The 14,346-nt window shown below is 36.3% G+C and overlaps 2 protein-coding genes across 4 annotated transcripts in view; one reads left to right on the top strand and one right to left on the bottom strand.

The window, feature by feature from the left end:
* The window catches only part of fra10ac1 (FRA10A associated CGG repeat 1), an 855,621-nt gene that overhangs the window by 304,411 nt on the left and 536,864 nt on the right, over nt 1-14,346 (top strand). The gene's annotated exons all lie outside the window — the stretch shown is intronic.
* The window catches only part of scn4aa (sodium channel, voltage-gated, type IV, alpha, a), a 37,232-nt gene that overhangs the window by 8,973 nt on the left and 13,913 nt on the right, over nt 1-14,346 (bottom strand). For all 3 annotated transcript variants that reach the window (XR_012387691.1, XM_017358479.4, NM_001039825.1), the window contains 11 exon segments: nt 13,703-13,831; nt 13,115-13,206; nt 12,672-12,926; nt 12,086-12,149; nt 11,762-11,903; nt 11,488-11,682; nt 10,941-11,099; nt 10,064-10,184; nt 8,329-8,567; nt 7,468-7,641; nt 6,938-7,294 (listed from right to left, as the gene is read on the bottom strand). Coding sequence is in view for 2 of the 3 variants with exons in the window: in XM_017358479.4 (XP_017213968.1) it covers nt 6,938-7,294; nt 7,468-7,641; nt 8,329-8,567; nt 10,064-10,184; nt 10,941-11,099; nt 11,488-11,682; nt 11,762-11,903; nt 12,086-12,149; nt 12,672-12,926; nt 13,115-13,206; nt 13,703-13,831 (1,927 nt within the window). In the remaining variant the exon portion in view is untranslated.

The raw sequence follows: 14,346 nt of genomic DNA, 5'->3' as shown, positions 1-14,346 counted from the left end.
ATATTTGAATGACCCTGCATGTATTGATGCCTTTTTACATATAGGAACTGAAAGATCTTCTGTGTTTTTGACAATGTTGCAAGTTCACTAAAACCTGGCTAGGAATATTGCATAAATAAAACATATAAATATTTTTAACATGAACATTTAATAATATAACTTCTTGTAACTTATTGCAATAAACTGTAGTTTATAGGCCTGTTGTCTTATAGCAAAAGAAGTAATAGATTTATACGTGCACATTTGAACTTTTTATGCATCAAATATGCGCTGTTAATCTTTTCCTTGATTGAGACATGTTAAATTCTTCTTCCATCATTTGCAGTATTTCCAAATTGTATTGTTTGTCATTTTTCTTATCATTTTTTTTATTTGTTTTATCTATTTTCTGTAAAGCTGCTTCTGACCATGACATGTTTACACCAAATGGCTGTAAGAGACATGTTTACACTGCAAGTTAAATGTGACCCAATTCCAATTTTTTGCTTATATGTGACACAGATCGGATTTGTTCTTTGAAAAAAAATGCAAGCATTTGGATATTCAGAGATCAGTTTCAAGTCTCCTTCATATGTGGAAATAAATGAGCTATATATCACATATGTGACAATTTGACTATCATGAAAACAGGCAGATCAGATTTATTGAGGCATTCCCTTCCATTCCACTTCTTCGCGGTTTAATGACGTTAGAAGGAAGAGCGTGTGTGGAGATGCTGACGTGGCAAACAACAAAAACAGATGAAACCTGGAGGAGGAAAGAGGTCAAAATCAAAATCCTCCTTCTCAAAATCCTTTTAAAGTTTGCGAACTTCGAGCTAAAAGCCAGACAATTTCCATGTGCTAGTATGGTGCAGCTGCTAGAACCCACTTTTACACATGCGCGACGACGTAAATTGTATGGCAATGGTAAACACCTGAATTTGGTATGGGTCACAATTAAAAGAACGTGTAAACAGACAGGTAAAAAAAACAGATATAGGCAACTAATTGGAATTGGAATCCCTTATAATAATAATACATGCACTATTTTAAGTAGGTTTTTTAGGCTTTTTTTAAACAAAAAAAGATTTAAATAAATCATGTAAAAATGAAAAACGAATTGCCCTCACAGATGATGATTTTAGTATTATTAGTGGAACGCCATTGTTGACATTTCTAATGCAGGTGTCTTAATCTCTTAAAATAAACACGACGCTTTATTTCCTCGGTTTTATTAGTTTAATTATTTATTGAAGTCAAGCCTAACAACTGAACGGGCTTGGTTAAAACGGAGTGAAATTTATCTTTGGATTTTTATAAGTGAAATGTTCTTAATATTTTATAATAAATCAAGAAAAAAACATTTTTAAACTAAATATGCACATTGTTTTCAATGATCACAAAGTAACTGCATGAAGTAGTATATAAACTGCAGAAGAAATAAAACTAAAAGTATTTCCACAATTTAAATGAACATTTATGTAAGGAAATCAGGGAAATATGTGAGGAATCAGAATCAGTAATTCACCAGAATGCTGCATCAGTGTTACATTTAAAATAGAGTACGCTACTGAAATCTTTGCTGTACGGATTAAACGTATTCAGATTGGTCCAATATTTAAATATAATCTTGGCTAATAACATTCAAGTGTAATTAAAGCTAGTTTTACAAATAATTGGTTTTCAGGTTCTACATAGACAGTATCAAGTTTAGGTAGGCTCTGTCGTAATGAAGTTTCAATAAATATGCAATGTTGTCTGGAAGCCTTGGACAGGGATGCTATCTTTAGGATCAAAGCACACTAGACATAGCGCACAGTTACAGCAGCCATGTCAGACCTGCTTGCAAAAGGCATTGAAAATGTACTAATAATTTAATAAAGCCTTATATTGTTCAAAGCACTGTTAACATGTTATATTATGCAAATTGAGAAACGGTATGATATATTTCTGAAGATAAAATGACTGAACTCCAAGGAAAAATGCTGCAAGAGAATTAAGTTTTATCATTTCTTTTTTGCTGATGTGGATATTAATTTGTCAGGGTATATGAGGGTATTTAAAGCTGCAGGCCAAAACAAGAATACATCATTACCAATTAATCCTCCTTAGTCAAGTTTCGCAATACTATATTAATCATAATAGTGTCATGATACTATATTAATTCTGAGCACACATTATTTGGCACCCAATCACAATCTAGTGCAAAATATGCAGACAATGTATCAGCCTAATGTATGAAATGTATCGAGCTTCTTGAGAAACACACAGGCAGAAGCAGGTGCTGTAATTTTCACATTGCACCTCTGAGATACACGCCAAATGAGGCCACTGATATTTGGTTTCCCATGTTACACTCCTCTACTCCTCTAGCCTAGTTTTTTTTTCATCCAGCCAACTAAACTTAGAGTGCAAACGCAACTCATGTCAGTGCCAATGCTGTTTCCTTGCTCTCCATGTGGTGTGTGTTTTTTTGTGTCTAGTTTGCTTCAGGCCACTCCATTAAACGTCCACATGAAATCCAAATTCATTCATTAATTTTCCTTCAGTCTGATCCCTTTATTCATCAGGGGTCGCCACAGCAGAATGAACCGCCAACAAAGCAGATGCCCTTCAAGTCACAACCTAGCACTGAGAAGCATCCATACACTCTCATTCACACACACACATTTACTCTCTCATTCACACACTATGGACAATTAAGTTTATTCAGTTCACCTATGGCACATGTCTTTGGACTGTGGAAGAAACCGGAGAACCAGGAGGAAACCCACGCCCACACAGGGAGAACATGCAAACTCCTTACAGAAATGCCAGCTGACCCAGCCTAGACTCGAACCAGTGACCTTCTTGCTGTGAGGTGACAGTGCTAATCACTGGGAATCAGTGGTGTAGTCCTAGAAAAAGAGGTGGTGTACTATTACACCAGACACAAATTTTAAATGAAAGTAGGCAAAGAAACAACAAAAGTCAATGTTTCTTCAATTCATTGGAAATATATATATATATATATATATATATATATATATATATATATATATATATATATATATATATATATATTTTTTTTTTTTTTTTTTTTTTTTTTTTTCACATCAGTTACCTGTATTTAAGTTAACTCAAAAGGGCTTGTGCATACATGGAAAGACAGCTTTTTAGCTTACTTTCTTTACTGGCTTATTACTTTACATTTTATAGGTTCCTTTAAACATCAATCAGCAATTATTTTAATTGTCACATTCGTGCATGCTTGTTTTAAACCAAACTATTAGGAGTCTGTCTTCTGTTGTTGCTATTATATACTAGTTACCCTTCTAAATCGCACATTGTTACGGGATTTGTGAGTAGTCTTTGCCTAATTGTTTTTAGTGTTATATACGGTATAGTGTCGTTCAGTAGCGGCACAATTAAGACAAATGTGAAATACTGTTTTACAGGGGCGATTTTAGGATTTTAATTTTAGGGGTGATCAGGATCAGATCCTTTTGGGGTAAACAAAGAAAAATGTGTCATATTTACATATTTAGGTAAAAATTGTAAGAGATAGACACATCTTAACAAATTAAGTTGTGAGTTAAAAAAAAAAAACCCTGTTTGGTATACAGTTAAAGGGGACACAAATACATCTGTAGAAACAAACCTTTGCCGAAATATGTTAAAATTTGTTGCATACCCTTTGACACAAACAACAAAGTAACACTTATTTTTAATTTTACCCTCAGGAGAGGGTAACCACATGAAGTGTGTGTGGGTCTGTGTTTGTATGTGTGGGTGAAGATGCTTGTTGTATGTGGGCCATGTTGAGTAATGATGCTTTTGTTAGCACGCTAAAACAGACCATTTCCTTTTCTCTCTATGTATAACCTGAGAGGAAGTGCACTCAGTTAGAAGCTCTAATATGGTAATCATGTGCAGAGCTGCTCATCTGGATCTCCTTGTTTTGCAACAACACGTAAAAGAAAGCTAGTTTTCATGTAGAAAGTTAAGCACAATGTATTTGTATGATGATTTTCGCAATACACAGTTAAATATATTTATAACAATACAGTTTGGGAGGACTTTAGAATGTAAAAACACACATTCACTATTAATAATAACCTAAATTATATCTTGTTAAAAGTTAGTTAGAGGAAGCTGTTGTAGCTGTTTTGGTATGGGTCTGGAATAGCATTACATAAAGCGGAATTAAGCATTTATTTGTGCTTTATACAAACAGCCAATATGCAAGCCAATGAGCAATTGGCCCCCATGCTAAAGTGTTTCATTTAATTTAGGTTTTGCAATGATACAAGCAACCAAACAGCTTAAATTAGCTATATATAGTTCAAAACTATATTGATCTAGGGTCACCACAGCGGAACGAACTGTCAACTTATTCATTCATTCATTCATTCATTTTCTTTTCAGCTTAGTCCCTTTGGTAAATTGCGATCGCCACAGCAGAAAGAACCGTCAAATTATCCAGCATACGTTTTATGCAGCGGATGTCCTTCCAGCTGCAACCCATCTCTGGGAAACATACACACTCATTCACACATACACTACGGACAATTTAACCTACCCAATTCACCTGTACTGCATGTCTTTGGACTGTGGGGGAGACCGGAGCACCCAGAGAAAACCCACGAGTAAGCGGGGAGAACATGCAAACTCTACACAGAAACTCCAATTGACCCGGCTGAGGCTTGAACCAGCGACCTTCTTGCTGTATGGTAATAGCAATACCTACTGCGCCACTGCATCGCCCAAACTTATCCAGCACATGTTTAATGCAGCGGATGCCCTTCCAGCTGCAACCCATCACTGCAAAACATCCATACACATTCATTCACACACACACACACACCACAGACAATTTAGCCTACCCAATTTACCTATACCACATGTATTTGGACTTGTGGGGGAAACCGAAGCTACTGGTGGAAACTCACGCAAACACGGGGAGAACATTCATATTCCACACAGAAATGCCAACTGACCCTTCTTGCGACCTTCTTGCTGTAAGGCGATTGTGCTACCCACTGCGCCACCATGCTGACCTAAGTTAGCTTCTTACTTGTGACATTTGATAGCATTTTCTACAAAATGTATTTTATTGCTCTACTCTAGGACATTGAATGACACCATCACACTCACTATCCTATGATTTAGTTTCTTATTCATCAGGGCTCGCCACAGAGTAATGAACCACTAATTTCTCTGAAATATGTTTTATGCAGTTGATGCCCTTCCAGACACAATCCAGCACAGGGAAACATTGCATGATAGCATATAAATATTAAAATGTACCACACTTTGGGTCACATTTACTTAACATTAGTGCTCAATGTTAACCATCTTTTCATTAGTTTTATCTTTACCAAAATAGATTTTGTATTTGCTGAATCCACAGTTCCAACGAACATTTGCAAACTGCATCTCAAACTTGTGTGGCTGGAAATATAATGTGAGGAAAAGAAGTGCACAGCATGTCTTTAGTTAAATCCTGATTATAGTTTTTAACACACAAAAAAGAGATTCTGCAGAAGCAAGCTTTTCTGGTCCTTAAATGCCAGTAAAAATTTTATAAGAAGTGAGTGTGATGTTCAAAGTGAGGGTGAAGTTGTGTTGAACTTCTTCTTGCGTATTAATTTTTAAATGTTATGACCAATTACCACCTGGTTATACAGAGAAATCAGACCTGAATGTCAACAACAGCCGGCCTGCCATAAGCTGTGCTGAAAATCCTCTGTGGTTGGCTTGGTTGCTATACTAAAACTTCAGATCAGTACAGCTTCAGTGTAACAGTTATAAAGATTAACAGCTTAGCAGTGACAGCAGATGTCTAACAATAACAGTGATGCATTTGAGTGTGAAAGAAAATTGCATATCGGACCTGCGCAACACAACTGACTCACTGAACCAGGGGGTGAATTACAGAAAGACCCTAACTTTAAAATCTTATCTGTTAGTAAACATGGTCATTTCAGTGTCGCGCCACACAGCGCCATGCATTTTAGAATTCTAAACATAGGTTTCTATCGAGGTACACACACCGATGCCGCAAGTTGGTGGTTGTCCCCGGAGCCCAGCCATGACTCTGGATACTGTTTATATTTCTGCCGCGCCACAGAGCGCCATCTGAATAGTTTCACTTTAAATATCATGCGAATGTGCGCGTCTGTGGTGCGATACTTCAAACTGTCGTGTGCGCGCCAGGTCACGACGATGAGCGGCACATCTGGTGTGTGACCTGCTTTAACTTGACAATAGGATTACTTATGATCGAAAATGAAAAACAAAGATGTTTAAAGGTAGAAGGAGTTGTGGAGCTCTCTGACAATGTGCATTACAGAGATCAACAAACCAGTTATAGTGCAAGTCATTAAAGCTTATTTAATGTTTGTTTGTTTTTAGCTGGTTTTCTTCACAACCCAGGCTCATTCTGAAAATGTACCTCTATATACATTTCTGGAGAGCACCAAATATTTCCCAGGAGCTACTTTTTTTTTTTTTTTTTGCAAATCCAGTGCAGTGTGCGCTTTTAGAGATCTCAAATTTCCCTCGGGAGTGTCATTTACGCCTGCTGTTCTCATGTAAATCCACCAGAAGCCACTGTCGACTGACTGTTTGACTGACTTAATGACTGACTAACTGACCGATCGACTGACCCACCCTCCTCCTTCCCTAAACTCAATCAATAGTGTTTTCAAAAGCACCGATTGCATAGTGGATTGTTGAACTTGATGACACAATTTAAGATCTCCAAAATACAGATAGGATATGAATTGATAAGATAAGAATCACAAATCTGGCTAAGATTTGCTTCTCTAATACGAATTGAAAAAAATCTATTTTTACTGTATCATATCTTACGACCTAAGATAGCAAGATTTCAGTAATACTCCCATTGGAGACTCCATTTCAGTCAGAATGTTTGACTTTTATTGTGTTTGTGCAACTTCTACTTCACTTACCACAAGGTTTCCGATGACCATGACCATCATGAAGACTATCAAACACATGCTAGCTCCTGCCACCTCCATGCAGTCCCACATAGTCTCAATCCACTCTCCACATAAGATCCGAAAGACGATGAGGAATGAGTGGAAGAAGTCGTTCATGTGCCAGCGGGGCAGCTCGCAATCCTCAGAGATCTTACAAACGCAGTCCTTGTAGCTTTTTCCAAAAAGCTGCATGCCCACCACGGCAAAGATGAAGACAATGATGGCCAGAACAAGTGTTAGGTTCCCTAGAGCACCCACTGAGTTGCCGATGATCTTGATCAGCATGTTAAGGGTGGGCCAAGATTTAGCCAGTTTGAAGACACGTAGCTACTTCCAGCACATCAGAGATGGACGCAAAAACATATAGAGTGAAAAACAAAATTGAATGCAAAGTAAAACCACATAACCCTTTTTGTAGGGTATCTTCTGCAATGTTGCAGTTTAACAAATACCAATAACAAACCATAAAAAGATAATGAGAGTTTGAGTTTCAGACTTACCAAACGAAAGGACCTTAGAACGGACAATCCCTGAACGTTGGCCAGTCCCAACTCCACCAGGCTGAGTGTGACAATGATGCTGTCAAAAATGTTCCAGCCCACCTGGAAGTAGTAGTAAGGGTCCATAGCTATAAGCTTGAACACCATTTCAGCTGTGAAGATTCCTGTGAACACCTTGAAGAATAAAGTTTAATGTTCTGTGAGAATGGGAACATAAATCATCAATTTAAACTTAAAAAAAAAACATTTCAAAGACCTTGTTGGTGTCCTTGTTTCTTTACTTGAAAAAAATGCAAGTAGAATGTACTTTATAAAGGAATATTTCACCCCAAATTAAAAACTATCCCATAATTTGCTCACCCTCAGGGTTTTGAGCTATGAATGTGTCTCCCTGTACTTCATGCATCATACATCGACTCAGCGATCAGATGAGTTCAAGATGTTGTCTAGAATTAGCATTTGTCAGTGATTTAAGTCCATAATTCAACTATGTTAAATATATATTGTTTAAAAAACACATCAATCCACTTCATAAGAGTTGTTAACCCCCTGGCAGCACAGGGTTTTGTTTAATGATTTGTTTGTTAGAAGGCCATTTGATGTATAAAATTTTAAACTGTGTTCATCTGAAATCATTCACACCAAAGATGGCTTGAAGATGAGTAAATTCTGGGGTCAATTTAATTTTTGAGTGAACTATTCCTTTAAGTTAGAAAAGATTGGTGGAAGGAAAATATTTAATCCATAGAAAACATTTAATGCAACAGCATCCAAAACAAGCTCTAGCCAATAAGAAATATGCTATATATGATTTACAATATCAACAATGCACAGTAATCAAAGAACTGATGCAACACTAACCAAGTTGCCCACTGAGAGGACATGTTCAAAATGTGGACTCATAGGGTAATGCTCCATGGCCATGAACAGTGTATTGAGCACAATGCAGATGGTGATACCCAGGTCAACGAATGGGTCCATCACTACAAAATGAACCCACTTCTTAAACAAGATCCAGGGAGCGCAGCAGTCCCATTTAAGGAACATATCCGCAAACTTATACCAGCCAGGGGGACAAGGCCTCTGGGCATCCTCCAACCCTAGAGAGACAAAGAGAGATTGAAAATCAGCAATATCATTGTTGCAGCCCAAGCTCATTATAGTTGTGTGTCCAGGGCTACATTTTTAGAACTGAACTTTCACAAATCCCCAAGAGGACACTCTGTGTATTTTTCTGCAAATCTCAAATACGTTACTGGGCTAAGTTTGCTCATTGTATGTGCCCTTTTTACATGTCCGTCTTGCACATGCCCATAAAAAGCCAGACGGCTTGTCGTGAGTATTAGAGCTTGCTATCGACTGAGTCACCCACCCTCTTTCCCTAAAACCAACTCATTTTTAAAAGCAAACTAGAAGAAAATCCATCCATCCATTTTCCTTCAGCTTAGTTTCTGATTATTCAGAAGTCGCCACAGCAGAATAAACTGCCAACTATTCAGGCATGTTTTACACAGCTGATGCCCTTTCAGCCACAACCCAGTACTGGAAAACTCTTACATTCACACACTCATACACTGTGATCTTAGTTTATTCAATTCATTTATAGCACATGTCTTTGGACTTTGAGGGAAACCTCAGAGAGAAACACAGGGAGAACATGCAAATTTCACACAGAAATGCCAACTGACACAGCCGGGACACGAACCAGTGACCTTCTTGCTCTGAGGCTACAGTGCTAACCACTGAGCCGCCATGCCCCCTTCTAAAAGAGAATCACGGATGTAATTTTACACTGCTTTTCTTTTTTGGGGGGATTTTGTTTTACCCGGTTTCATAACCATGCTTACTGCCCCATAGCTTTCCTTTTACACACAGCCAAACGAATGCCAATGCACATATTAGATTTTCCTAAATAAGTAGCCCTGGGCATGTTTACCCAATGACAGAAATGAATAAACACCAGAGAAGAGCCAGCAATAAATTCTGCCAGTCCCTAAGCAGTCCATAGCTCTGAAATAGCCCAATGATTATCACCACTAAGATGAAGTTAGCGGGTTGTTCACCTCTGACCTTTGCTTAGTTTGTCTCGAGCTTCAGACAATAGACAGCATCAAGCTGTTCAGCCAGATCGTTGAACACAAATAGAAAACTGCACTCTCAAGAACAACTTTGAGTGTGTAAAATTGTCTCTATAAGCCCAGTGTATTTAATTTACATTTCCACTACTGGAACTGGGTTTCAGAATTGTTTCTGGCTACTTGGCATGTTAAATTCAATTCAGTTCAATTCAATTCAATTCAATTCAATTCAATTCAATTCAATTAAACTCAATTTAATGCAATTCATAACAGTCATTGTTCAAGAGTACCATAACAAAGGGTGCATGTTATTTCTTTATAAAAAGGACAAAAAAGTTAGTCAATGCACTATTTTTATATCGGTCTGATACTATGTTTTCATTTCAAGGGCTTTCCAAAACTATTGTGCATCCCTATTAAGAATGCTTCTAAATATGCTCCTACGGTAGGTGTCAAAGCTACTTAATGAGATATAAAATGAATTGAATATAAGCCAGTAACTCTTTAAGCCAGGTTACCCTCCATAGTTGCAGTGAGTACACTGAGAGCACTAGCTGTTCTCTTGGAGAGTTTGGGCTGGTCCAAGTACTGCATGCTGTGTTTTGAACTCAGAGACTTCTGGTCCTCTTCTGCTGATAACTGAAAGATACATAAAATAGTAAGCATGTTTAAATATGGTAAAGCTTTCTTGCCAGTTTTTTTAATAGTGATGCAATTACAGCAATGTTCTAGTTTGTAGTTCAAATTACTTCATGTAAACAAAACAATACTTTTTGAATTAAGATTTTGAAATTATCTGAGAAAAAGGGTGATGCGAAAAAGTATATTGTGACAAAATGATCATGCTTTTAAACATGTATCTGTATCTTGCCCATCAAATGCTAAAACTACTGTTCATATACCTTGTTCAATGATTTCATAATTGTCTAATGCATGTAAATTTGAGACACGTGATTGGATGTTGGTTGATAAACATCCTTAGCAACCAATTGTTTGCAATAACATTCTATCACTGGATCAATTTACACTGCAGTTTTAGCACCACAGTGCGATGGTGACAATGCAAAAGAGATGCTAGACTAATGACTAGTTGAATAAGCAACTGACTGGCATGGTGCATGACATCAGTCATACTGGCATTCACTAATTATATTTATAATAATCTGAGAAATAAGGTGATGTAAAAGTATATTGTGACAAAATAAAAACATTTTATTTATAAAAACATCTAGAAAACAAAATAAGGAACCCTAGTATTAGTATACGGTGTTGAGAGTATAATAGTTATGCAATAAATATACAATAATGATTCAATTACTCAAAAGCGTCTGCTATATTACTAAATGTAAATATCTCCTCTGATATTAATGATAATGTTAAAACACTGTACATCACCTCTTTGTTAGAGGAAACTCTGTTGACAATAAGGCGAGGTACTATTCGGCCATTACAGTCCTTTATGACATCTTCATCTGCAAGATCGTGCAGGGAACCTGTCCGGTTTGACCCTCGACTTTGTGTTTTCTGGCTGGCCAAAGATGCTTTACTGCCTGTCTGTAATTTAAGACAGAAATGAATCACATACACACACACAAAAACATATTAGTGTAAGGTGTATGAATATAAAACAATGGATAATGGGTTTTAGCAACTGCACTGTAAAAAAGAATTAGTTACTTAAAAAAAAAAGTGAGTAAACGTGTTGCCCTAAAAGCAACAAGTTGATTTTACTTTAAAAAGTCATTAAACCCATTGATTTAACTTAACTTTTATAATTATGCACATAGTTTGTATGCTTAATAATTATAAGTCAATGAGTTTACTCTCTTTTTTTAAGTAAAGTCAACTAACTCACTTTTTACAGTGTTAATCTGCGGACTGAGTGCTCCATTTGTAATAAATGATCTGTATTTAATGCAAAATCATATGGTAGTCACCTGACCTCTTGGTTCTTGAGCTGCTCAAGTAATCTTTGAAACTCCTCTTCTTTGTCACGAGCCTCGGCCAATGTGGCCTCATTCTGCTCGTCGTATGCCATTGCAACCACAGCCAAGATCAGATTGATGAGGTAGAAAGAGCCCAGGAAGATGACCACCACGAAGAAGATCATGTAAGTCTTCCCAGCAGCACGAAGGGTCTAAACAAGATGGGGATGGATTTGATGAACTTATACCTTTTCAACAAATGTACATGGTAAAAATAACTTGTTAACAGACCAGCTGGAAAAGATTCTCCCAAAAGTCCTGGGTCATGAGTCTGAAGAGGGCGAGAAAGGCCCATCCAAAGTTGTCATAGCTTGTATAGCCATAGTTTGGGTTTCGACCAGCTTTCATACACGTGTATCCTTCTGGACATCTCCTATGAAAACATCCAGAATAAGTGCCATTGATCTGATTCTCTTCAAAAAGATAAACCACGGCTGCATTTATTGTTTTTACAATTTGCTATTTGAAAATATCATTTCATAGACATACAATTAATTACAAGTGATATTAATTACTGCTTAATAGGAATTTTTCAACCCAACTGTCCAAACGTACCCAGCATCAGAACTGTTGCCACATAGTAAAGCATCTAAACTTCCTTCCAGAAAGTATTGGTTTTCTGCAAAGCATAACAAGTTACAATATATCATGATCCATGAACAAAAAACGTTCTCAGCCCGAAATTTTAGACATCGTTAGACAACCATGCTGAACTGTGCTAGTGGAGAGAGTAAGTAGAAAAACACTATTGTATATTTCTATTATTTAACGAAGTAAATAAAAAGATAAAAGAAGTCCAAAATAAAAAACCTAGAAATATCTGACTTTTACATTGAATTCATCGACTTATGCATTTGTAGTACAGTACATTCCAGAGAGCTCCATTATCAGCAGCATTGTGGAAAATGAAACCATATCCGCAGTGACTGACAGAGCATGAAATGGAAAAGTACAAATTAAAACATTTGGCCCGATAGTTGAAAATTATTATATTATTACTATACTATTATTATTATTATTATTATTATTATTATTATTATTATTATTATTATAGTTTAATTAAAATATTAACCGCAGTGCTACTGTATGTAATGTCATGAGTAAAAGTTGGAAATATTTAATAACCTTGACCTGACTTCACCTTCATTGCTTATGTAAGCTTTGAAATCGAAAGTATCGGTAACGTTGAGGGTGGTGTCATTGACCATGTTGGAGTTGTAGACGTCAAAGATGGTGCTGTTGAGAATGGGCCAACGGATGCACTTTTGGCGCAGATTTCCCATGAACAGCTGTAGTCCAATGAGGGCAAATACAGCCAGTGCAAAGATGGTCAAAATCATGACGTCTATCATCTTCTTGACAGATTGAATCAAAGCCCCAACAATGGTTTTCAAACCTGAGGAAAAAGATTTGAAAAAAAAAACAAAAAACAGTTAATTGCAAACTTCTATTCCAAAAACTCGATTCTAATAATTATGAATTTGCATGCAAAGACATAGAAAAAAACATCATTGGATGTTTTAGTGTGGTTTATGATTTTATGTTTTTTAAAAAAACACAGCATGACGTACAATTACTACATACCAGGAATAACTGTGATTGTTTTGAGAGCTCGAAGCACACGAAATGTCCTCAGTGCTGACACATTGCCAAGGTCTACAAACTCTGTGACGTACCTGCAAACCACAAACAATCAGTGAAATGGCTGACAACACTATTATGCATTGAGAAATGGTAAGAAACAGAACACATGATGTATGCACCACTTTTAAAATACTTTTACAGTATTGTTGCATGCTTTTACAAGCTTTAGAAGTTTAGTACCCATTACAAATGCATAGAAAATAGGGTTTAATGCATTTCTCTAATTTTGCATTGCATAATACAAAGTTATAACGCTTTAAAAGCGTAAAATATCTAGTTATTAATCCTATAAGTGTATCTATGTGTTAGATGTTCTTGGCAGGAGAAACTGATTGATTTTTAATGTTATATTTAATAGATCTGTCAACCACTGCGGCCAAATGGCAGCATTAGCTGACAGTCACTGAGAAGGTGTCTGAATGATACTAAGCATGTAGACAGTATCGCTAGTGTGAACATTGCAAAAAAAAAAAAACTAGATCAATGAACCTCAGCTTTGTAGTAGCAGCTCATGATTTGTTTACTCACGCCATGCTGATCACCATGAAATCAAGCCAGTTCCATGGATCACGGAGGAATGTAAAAGGTCCAATGCAGAAGCCTCGGGATAAAACTTTGACAGTCGCTTCAAAGGTATATATACCAGTAAAAACATACCTGCAATAACACATCAACAAATATATGAAAGAAATTAGCATCACATTTAGAACAAATGAACTGTCAATAAAAAGATGCTGCACAGTCACGATTATAGTATTAATATTAAAGGGATAGTTCACCCAAAAATGAAAATTCTGTTAACATTACTGAATTTGCTGAAAACCTGTAACCATTGACTTCCATATTTAGTGATTACATTCTTCAAACATCTTCTTTAGTTTTCATCAAAAGAAAGAAACTAAAGGTTTGTAACCACTTGAGGTAAATACTGATTAAATTTTAATTTTCAGTTGAACTATACTTTTAAATATACAGTATGATTCAGTTATGACAACTCAAACATCTTCACAGCATTTTTCTAGAATGTAGAGAAGTATATATTTAAAATACAGATAAATAAATAAATCAGAACAAAAATATATATTGTCAATTTAAACAGATATTTTCTTTTTTTTCCTTCAAAAATTATTTTACCTTTTAAAAAATGATACTTTAAAAAAATTATTTGTTAT

This window comes from Danio rerio, chromosome 12 (assembly GCF_049306965.1).
Source record: "Danio rerio strain Tuebingen ecotype United States chromosome 12, GRCz12tu, whole genome shotgun sequence".
NCBI lineage: Eukaryota > Metazoa > Chordata > Actinopteri > Cypriniformes > Danionidae > Danio > Danio rerio.
The sequence above is the reverse complement of the archived record's forward strand: the minus strand, read 5'-3'. Positions and strand labels throughout refer to the sequence as shown.